This window comes from Gekko japonicus, unplaced genomic scaffold (genome assembly GCF_001447785.1).
Source record: "Gekko japonicus isolate JY-2015 unplaced genomic scaffold, Gekko_japonicus_V1.1 scaffold381, whole genome shotgun sequence".
In the NCBI taxonomy this organism is placed as follows: Eukaryota; Metazoa; Chordata; class Lepidosauria; order Squamata; family Gekkonidae; genus Gekko; species Gekko japonicus.
The window spans coordinates 726,591-736,606 of record NW_015172016.1 but is presented as its reverse complement, the minus strand read 5'-3'; the positions used below and the strand labels follow the sequence as shown (position 1 = coordinate 736,606).

At 44.9% G+C, this 10,016-nt stretch overlaps 1 protein-coding gene across 1 annotated transcript in view; it reads left to right on the top strand.

Annotated features, from left to right (window-relative positions):
• Positions 1-336: 336 nt before the first annotated feature.
• ST6GALNAC2 (ST6 (alpha-N-acetyl-neuraminyl-2,3-beta-galactosyl-1,3)-N-acetylgalactosaminide alpha-2,6-sialyltransferase 2) overlaps positions 337-10,016 on the top strand; it is a 15,143-nt gene continuing 5,463 nt past the window's right edge. Inside the window, exons 1-5 of the mRNA XM_015420414.1 lie at positions 337-392; positions 3,986-4,160; positions 5,973-6,138; positions 8,770-8,908; positions 9,290-9,393. Of these exons, the coding sequence (XP_015275900.1) occupies positions 372-392; positions 3,986-4,160; positions 5,973-6,138; positions 8,770-8,908; positions 9,290-9,393 (605 nt within the window). The 5' untranslated portion in view covers positions 337-371. The remainder of the gene's footprint in view (positions 393-3,985; positions 4,161-5,972; positions 6,139-8,769; positions 8,909-9,289; positions 9,394-10,016) is intronic.

Here is a 10,016-nt window from a genome sequence, read left to right as displayed (position 1 = left end):
TTTCGTTTCTCAGCCTTGGATCAATTAGGTCATTGGTTACCCTTTCCCTCCCGCGGGAAATGGGCCGATTGGCCCACAGGTGGTGGTGGGGGACCTCTTGAATCTTCTATATCACTATATGCTCATTCCATGCTCGTCATTCCTAACAGTGACCATGTTATTGCAATCATAGTACTGACAATAAAGCAAAACCTTTCTTGGAAGTGTGTGCTCCGTTGTTTGGCCGTGGGTCCTGACAGTTCTACAGGGAAGGCTGTTCAATCAGTGTAGGTATCTATGGCAGGGAGAATGTTTTTAAATGCTAATTTCCTCTTTCTGGCTGTTTTAATCCTAGAGGGAACCCAACCAAAGAATCACTTAAGCAAGAAAATATGAATCCTGCCAAGAAGAAGGTAGGAAGCATATCCTTTATTCTAAAAGCTTCTTGTTGCTTTGTCTTCTTTCCAAAGCAGTCTAGCACATGATTAGTCTAGGTAGACCTTATTATGCACAAATGCTTTTAAAGGCTTCATTCATTTATCTTTACAAAAAAGAGAGCAAAGTTTACTACTCCTGAGACAAGCTCTGTATGCATATAGCATATCTGTGCATGGGGCCAGTGTATGAAGATAGGGGGCATATGAGCCAGCACATGGTCCCTGGCCCTGCAACTGAGATGGCTCTGCCTATACACATTCACTCAAACAAGGGCACTGCTCTTGTGTGCCCACAAGCAGTAGGCATGTAGGGTCCATGCTTGTGGTCTGGAACATAGCTTTCTAAACATTCCTGAAGGATTTTGTTATTTCCATATTGCTGTAATCCTGGAAAAGCACATAAAATAATTTATTTTTGAAGGTAACAAAGTTTGGGGAAAACAGCAGGGGCACTTAAAATGACATGGTTGTAAGAAAGAAGGGGGTGGGGGGGATTGTGATTTGTCTGGTAGTGATGTCAAGTGTTGGCTCCAATAAGTGCTCAGGACACTAGTGTGCTGTTGTCCCCACAAAGAAGCCCAAGATTGCACATCTGAGGCAGGAATGGTAGTTTCCCAGTAGTTTCTTTTAGGAGCCTGGCAGACCTCCTTGATGATTTCATCACTAAGAAGGCTGTGATCCTACAATATAGTATTTGCTGGTCATGGTTCTTAGAGTGGAAATCCATTAGATGGTCAAAGGACATTCGGGAGGAGTGCTCATACAGGAGAATTTGCTTCTTAAGGTAGCCTTGAGAAAGACTATTTAGGTCTTTAAAGGCAAGAAGTGGCACCAAGAAGGTAACTGGAAGCCAGTAAAGTACTTTTAATTTTGCCATACTATATTCCTAATAGCACACCCTGGTCAATAGCTTGGTGTCTGCATTTGCAGCTTCTGAACAGTCTTCAAGGGTAGCTCCATATAGCGCACATTTCAGTAATCTGAATATGAAGTTACCAGTATATATATATAACAGTTGTTAGACTGTCTGTCCTCAGGAAAGTGCACAACTGATGCATCAGCCCAAGCTGATCAAAGGTAGATATCTGGCATAGATGCCACTTGAGCATCCAGATGTCGTGCTGAATCCAGCAACTGTGGACTTGCTTCTTCAGGGGCAGTGGGAACCCTTCCAGAACAGGCAATCCAACTACTCCTAAATAAGCTTGCTGTCCTACCATCCACAACTCCATTTTGTCTGGATTAAGTTTCCCATCTATTACTGTCCCTAGGTATCAATTCAGAAAGTACACTGCACACACCTGGATCAGACAAAAAGGAAAAACAGAGTTGGATATCAACAACATACTGATTATATTTCATCCTGTACTCCCTCGAGATCTCATCCAGTGGTTTCATGTAACTATTAAGACAAAGTTGGTACCATGTGACACCCCAAATGGAGATAAACAGGGGTTCCCCCTCCTGCCCAGTTCCTCATGATCCAGCCAGGTAGGAGTGGATCCACTGCAACGGACCACTGAATGAGAACAAATTCATTCAGGAAATTATCACTGTACTCAGTTGGGACCCACTGGAGACTTATTCACATCATACTCAGTTGCCCACTGGAGAGTTCAGAGTAGACAATCCAATCACTGCCTGTACAGACATTTCTCTAGCAGAGAAATTGTCAGACAACTTTTTGGTTGTTGTGTAATTGAGCAGAGACCAAAGAATATTCATGAAGACATTTAATTCCACCAGACTTGCTAAGAACAAGATGAAATGCTGCTTGTGTTTGGTATTTCTTTTTCTTTTTTTTAATAGATGAAAGTTTTATTATGTTTTTATTGTAAGCTGCTGGGGGGGCATATGGCTAAAAAGCATCCTGAGAAATACAAGTAAATAAATATTTTTTTTCTGTAAAAGATTCTTGTGGTTGCAAGTTGACAAGTACAGCTGAAATGAACTTAATATTCAAAGCTGAATTTACTGCAGTCCACCTAAGCAGATTCTGTTAGACGTTTGGATTCTAAAGGTTGCAAGTCATGCTCATTCTAATTGGGGCAGTGAAATCATTGGTTAAGTGGGAGGTGTTATCTGTACAGTCCACATGAAACTAACTTTGACATCACTAGAGTCTGGGCAGAAGGCTTTTAATCACAGGAAAAGTATTTACACGGCCAATGCAAATGCATCAAGTACGGAGAGTGATGCATTTGTTTCTGTAATACCACTCAGTATCCAGAAGCATTCTGTCCATAGCTGTCCATTCAGAATGTTAATTTCGTAATCACTGGCACCAGTGGTTTTTAGGGTGTTCAAGAACTTGAGCAACAGAGAAAAAAAGTAGGACTCCTGTTTCTTCCCTCCTCTCCAGTCTGTAATCCTTAATGCAGATCTACCCTGGTATTACCATTCCCCAGTGCCATTCCCTTGTATAACCTGAACACTGGCACAAGCAGCCAAGTTGTACCATTAAACCATTGTATGGAAAAAGTTCATGCAAAGGAAAGAGGAACAGCAAAGCACAGCTGCCACCCAGGTATAAACAGAAGCTGAGGTACTTCTACATACCTGAGTAGTATCAATCTAAAAGATGAATTAACCAATAAAATCCCAGAACAGGGATTTTATTGGAGAGTTCAGACTAGAAAATCCAGTTGCTGCCTGTACAGACATTTCCCTAGCAGAAAAATTGTTTGGTGTCAGGTGCACTGATGGCATGCATCTGGAATGCAAAAGGTACACAGTCCAGAGCAGTAGTTGTGTTAGTATGCTGCAACAAAAGCAAGCAGAGTTCTTGGGGCTCCTCCTTGACAGATTTTTATTCTAACAAACTTTTGTGGTCCAGAGTCTTCCACCTCCTGTGCACCAACGGTGTCCTCTCACCCCTGATGTTATCTTTTTTTTTTCCTGAGGGTTTTTTCTTTGTATTTTTCATATGTGCATATGTGTGTGTGCACATGCAAGTGTGTGCACACCTGGAGGTCATGGTGACCTCGGGTTACAGACTGTGTGTGCACCTGGAAGTCATGGTGACCTCTGGTGACCGACCCCTACTGGGGGCCTGGAGGATATTCAGAGAGGTGGCTGAATAAAGCCTGCCCTCACCTCCCAAATGCTGGTATTTCTAGGAGGCCTCCCATCCAAGTACTTGGCAGAGTCGACCCTGCTTAGCTTCCGAGATCCGACAGGACTGGGCTTGCCTGGGCTATCCAGGTCAGGGCGCCCCTGATGTTAATTTTTCCAGGCATTGGTTCCTCTCCTTCCAGTCCAGTTCTACATTGTCCTCTTCCTAATTTTGAACACTGCCACTTGACAACAGCTTAACCTTGGACTATAGAGGCATGTGGTTCTGTCAGCATTGGTTTATTTAGTTTGCATCAGTTATTCTGGTTACAGAATGTAAGAATCTGGAGTACTGGAGATGTAATCAGGGCTCCCGGTACCTAATTTGGAAGTTGTCCTGGTGGCTTTCTTATACTTGTAGATGGCCAGTTGTTTTGGTGTCCTACATATATAGAATTATGGATTGCTACTAGCACCTACTACATTTGTTGTTACTCACTTTGAGCCTCTCTCAGTCTAGTTTGTGCCACTGGTCATTAAAGTCCAAAGTGAAGATGGACCCCACATTTGGAAAGCAATTTGATTTTGACATTCCAGTACTGATGTGGGAGCAGCACTTCACCCCAGAGACTTGGGACAGACTGAAGGAACGCAACGTCCCGTATGGCTGGCGTGGGTTGTCGTATGGAGGTAATAGGTTGTCTCAGTTGGAGTCAGAGAAACTTTTTAAAATTCATGATAAATGAATAAACATGGCTTCTTATAGAAAGAACCATTATCGCTGAGAAGCCCTGCTGGCCACAGCAGGGGTCAGGCTCCCATCTTCGCCAAACAGATTGGAAGTTTAGAACAAAGTTTGAGTCCACTGGCACCTTTAAGATCAACAAAGTTTTATTCAAGATTGGAACTTTGATAGTCTTGACCATAAACAGGATTGTCATAAACATGGGGTAGGGACCCCTCTGAATTCAAGCATCAGCTTCTGTCCCGCATAAAGAGTCTGAAGTCCAGAAAGATGGTGATTGTCTGTAGGAAACAGACAGCTCCTCTTCAGTTGTGGTGAGAGTTCATGTCCTTAGTTTAGCCTCTCATGATGCCTCCTATAAGCAGTTGCTCCACAGCCACCCATGTGGCCACCTTCATGGAGACTCATCTATTCATATGCAAGATAGGAAGAGAAAAGGTGCAGTCATTTGTAGGGCTCTTTTCTCACTGCCCTTTCACTTATTCTGTTGAAGGTTCTGGTGCACACTTGCTGTGGGTGTGGCGGTCCTGAAGAAAAGGAGATAAAAGTGTGCGAGTGGAAGGGAGGGGAGAGAAAGGGAAGATTCCTTCATCTCTTTTGCAGCAAATACCGAAAGGGTTTTTAATTTTGTTTTACTTTGGTCAGCACGCTTAGTATTGCAAGTGTCATGATTTTTATAATGGCATTCCCAATGTCTGGTTTCTCTTTAAACACCTAAGACTGGGGGGGGGGGGGATGAAAATGTTGGTATCAGCACCTTGTGACATTTGCCTGAATAAAAGGTCCCAGTGTCTATGTGGTAATTAACCATAACCAAAGGGCATTGTCACTACCTACTCCATGGTTGCTGTTGGACATTGGCAGCTGGGAAGCATCTCGCTTCCTTCCCCATGCCCTCTCGTCTCCGTTTGCCAAACGGCACTGACTGCCTGGCCAGCTAATGTCCTGGATTTGTAAGAAAGGGAGGAGCATGCACTGGAAGCAGAGGAAGAAACAAAAGAACAGGGGAAATGCTAGCTGAAGAAAGTCCTTGCTAGGTAGAAGGAAGTATGTAAGATGGTGTCTGGAGCATACTTGAGCACAGAAGTTGTGTACTGGCAAAGGACCTTTCACAGGGTTACTACCATCTTCCTTGAGAGTCTCATGTGCACACAGCTCTGCAGGTGGCCATGTAGGAAAGAGTGGGAAGATCTACCTGGAGCCAAGAGAAGACACAAAGAAAAATAAAAAGTCTTTTTCAGCTCTGTTATTGCCAGGAGCTTCTATGTACATAAGTGCCATCAAGTTGAACCCAATTTATGGCGACCCCAGCAAGGGGTTTTAAAGCAAGTGAGAAGCAGAGGTGGTTTGCCATTGCCTTCCTCTGCAGAATCTTCCTTGGTGGTCTCCCATCCAAGAACGGACCCTGTGAGCATCTGAGATCTTTTGCTGCCTTCCCTCTTGCAGGGGCATCTGAATATAATTTCAGAGTCAATCTTTTACATTTCAGAACTTGCCCCCAAAGAGTTTCTTGACTATTGGTTTTTCAGAATTATTCAGGTTTTTAACAGAACTACTCTCTCCACCCCCCAAAAAAATGCAGAATGGTATATTATGACGAAAAAAGTAACGTGAATTTTGCCTTGTGTGCTTTCTGCCAGCTTCTTAGTGCTTGCACAATCCTTAATCCCAAATTGGTGGTTTCCCCATAGTAATTTTGTGTGGCCTCTTGTTTTTGGTTCCTCTGATCTAATGCATCAATTTGCTTTGATCTGCAGTTATCGCTTCCACAGTGCAGCTCCTCAATGACCCTGCCAACAGCAGGCTCTTTGCCAAGACCAGGCCCCCCAACAGCTGCATCCGCTGTGCTGTGGTGGGCAATGGGGGAATTCTGAATGGATCCCGCCAAGGCAAGGACATAGATGCTCATGACTTTGTCTTCAGGTACAAAGAGGCTGGCAATCCATACGTTTGGGAAGAAACAAAAGATCATTTGGGGAATAAGCCAGAGTGTGCGGGGGAGGGGGGCATGCCCTGATGCAGGAACATTTAGGGTTGCCAAGTCTGAAGCGGCACTGGAGCGGGGGACTCCAGCACCGCTTTGGGAGTGTGTGTGCGCACAAAGCGCGCACGCGCCGCAACCACGTCACCCAAAAGTGACGCGACCACGCTGGGCACGGTGGGGGCGGGGCTACGACCATCCGAGGGAAAACCATAGAGTGACGTGCACGTCGCGTGCTTTAGGGGTGGGGTTCCCCCCGGGGCCCGAAACGCTGGCGGCAGGGAACGGGCCTCTGGGGCGGGGCTTTCCCCGCCCCCCGGGGGGACTTGGCAAGCCTAGGAACATTTGGAGGTACTTGTTTGTTCTCAGGTACAGGTTTATCCATGGTCCCCAGCACAGTTCCCTTCCTTCTCTTCCTATTTTGCAGCTCCTTTACTCCATCTGTATCACAGCTTCACCATAAGAGGAGTCTCGTGTTTTCATATGGGAAGGGTACCTGGAGAAGGCAGCAGAAATGTGATTCTCTTACACTTTATTTCCTCTGCTGCTACAATGTAGTCCCATGATTTGAAGATGTGCCAGATGTCAGTGGTGGGCCCTCTGTTACTGTGAGCCTCAGTAGGTGGCCAGCCATGCTGACCCTTGACAGTGATCCTGCCTTTCAACAGTCCTCTGAGAAAACAGCTGGTCTTGTCCACATGTTTAGTGCACCACACATGCTGTGTTTGTTACCTTATCTTTTAGGAGGCAAATATCTTGTCTTAGGCAAACAAGGATCCATATCTGATTGGCTTTCATGTTTTGGTCCTGATTTTTCTTCAACGAACTTATTTATTCATTTATAATTCAGTTTATATCCCGCCCTCCCCTAAGGTTCAGGGCAGCTAACAATTGAGGCAAAAGCCATAATTAAAACAATTAAGACAAGATAAAAACATAACAATAGTACAACGAAGTGCTGGTGCTCTGATGTTCCCAGTTCCAAGATGGGTTCCGGTAGGGTGGATCCAGACCAACGACATAAGTTCCAAAGCGGCAAATAGCCAGTCTTCTTCCCAGGGCCCGACTGCACCCTGATAGTATCTCTGTCAATTTTCGGCGACGGTGCATTGATGGAACAGTAGCGGCGGCGGCTCTTACTTGAAAGCCTGGTGGAAGAGCTCCGTCTTGCAGGCCCTGCAGAACTGCACAAGATCCCACAGGGCCCGGATCTCCTCCGGGAGCTCATTCCACCAGGTAGGAGCCGCCACCGAAAAGGCCCTGGCCCTAGTCTCGGCGAGTTTGACGTCCCTGAGGCCTGGGGTAGTCAAAAGATGTTGGCCCCCCAACCGTAGTGCCCTTGGGGGAACATATGGGGAAACGCGGTCCCTTAGGTCACACTAAAGAGCTAACTAAACTTAGGGCACACTAAAGAGTTAAGAAATTGATCCAATAGATATGCTCAGTGGCCTGCTTTACTGCCATTCTCAGAACCTGTTTAATCATTGAGTTTAGCTATGGATAGAATTTTCGCTCAGACTAGGCTGACTAGTTATACACAGGGGCAGTCTTCATGATTCTGGGACCCTGGGCCATCCCCCTGCTGGGCCAAGCAAGGGGTAGTCATCACCCAATGTGGTGTTGGTGGGAGTCATAGCCACCATTAATGTGCTGGCTGAGGCTCAAAGAGAATAGCTCCAAACAAGCCTGCTCTTCCTCTTCTTTCCCCCCCTGCTTTGGGGTATGCAGGGCTCTGCATGATTGGGGGTCCTCACAGCATAGGGCTTGAGGCAGCCCATTGGGAAAGACCACCCCAAATAGCCAATTTGATATAGTGGTTAGGAGTGCGGACTCTAATCTGAAAGAACTGGGTTTGAATCCCCACTTCTCCACATGCAGCTGCTGGTGTGACCTTGGGTCAGTCACAAGTTCTTTCAGAGCTGTTCTCTCATGAGCAGTTCTTGAAAGAGCTCTTTCAGCCCCACCTACCTCACAGGGTGTCTGTTGTGGGGAGGGGAAGGGAAAGGGAATGTAAGTCGCTCTGAGCCTCCTTCGAGTAGTGAGGGGCAGGGTATAAATCCAATCTCTTCTCTTCTTCCCTGACTACACATGGCTGTTCACTTGTCTCTGATTTTCCTCTGTGGGAGCTGCCTTGTTTTTTCCATCCTTGCATTTTTTCTAAATATATTCCTGTAACATCTATGATGGGCTGGCTGTTCTCTTCTTTGGATACTCTTTAATCTGGAAGATGTAGGCCATTCACTTAAGGGTTGTTTAGAGGTAGAAGGTACTGCATCTTGCATGAGATTGCACTAATACATTAAAATCCCATGATTCTTCATTCTAGCTAGGTTTGATAGACTACCGTTTGATATGGGATGATGGATTTCCATTGTGGGATTGCAGCATTTGCCCAAGTGGAACCCCTGTAGGCAGCGGGATAGAGATTAGAGAATCTTTCTGATCGCTGTTCTAGTACTTGACAAACAAAAATCTTTAAGCCTTGGTCATATGCTGAGGAGTGCCGTGTAGTTATTCTACTGGTGAACAGCAATATGTTCCTCAGAATGTGTGTCCCTCTTTTCTCCTCACAGGCTCAATGGGGCAGTGATCAAAGGCTTTGAGGAAGATGTTGGGACAAAGACCTCCTTTTATGGTTTCACAGTAAACACCATGAAGAATTCTCTTATTGCTTATGCAGAATATGGCTTCACCCAGATACCACAGGGCAAGGTATATACACAACCTTATTAGGATTTTTCCTCCCTTACCCCACATGTGCAGCCTTATGACATTAGTACTTCAAGTTATTCTAGCTTTTGCCACACAACATTTTTGAGCCAACAGAAAATGCAGGCAGCTCTGTGTGTATAATGTGCAATACAATCTTTTTTGAGATCTTGAAGAAAGAAAGCATAGTGGAAATGAGGGCGTGGCAGTGTAGCTTGGGCAAGTAGGAGACTGAACTTCCATCGTTCAAAGAATCCTTCATGATCAGGGGAGAATCTAGCTACATTTGTGCTTCACTACCACAGACATAACTGAAGTATATAACAGTCCATCAATCTGATACTCCTGTTTTGTGTTTTGCATTCCCTCCTAACATGGCTGCAGGATATATGGTACATTTTCATTCCCTCAGATATACGTGATTACCTCATGATCAAATCTGCTGTGTTGGGCATCCCTGTTCCAGAAGGTTATGACAAAGGGGATGAGTAAGTACTGCTCTCTTTCTGCTTCTCCTGTCGTTGTTTCAACCATCAGGCCCTTCTTGGAAAGCCCCAGAGCAGATCTAGTATGAACATCAGCAATGCAAAGTATACTCTGGGTTGGCATCCTTGGGGTTATGTCTCTTTCTTATTCCTCTTTCTTTTTAGCTTTCATGCGACTGTGTTCCCAAAATCCTGGTGAAGTAGCTAAGAGACAACTTTGAGGTTGGCAAAGTAGCCGCACAGTAGAAATATTTCCCTATAAGCAACCTCTCTTCTAAAACATTATCACTTTGTCATATTCCCTCAAAATTACATGTTTGATGATTATGGAGTATTTGCTTTGCTTCATATTTGCTCTTTAATTATGTTTAGATTTGTAATTATTGGTATGGAAGTCCCTTTCTTGTTTAATCTCTCTGATTTGGGGATATTGCAAACGAACACCCATCCATGTACTTAAACATTGTATTTCCAGAGGATTTGTGGGAAAAGAGAAGGTTGGGACTGTAAAGCATAGTGAGATAGTAGAATTTGGACACTATTCAACATTATCTAGCTTTCATTGATGGTATTTACCATTATAGTAATACAAGAAGGGGGACCCGCGATACTCGCGGGGGGTGGGA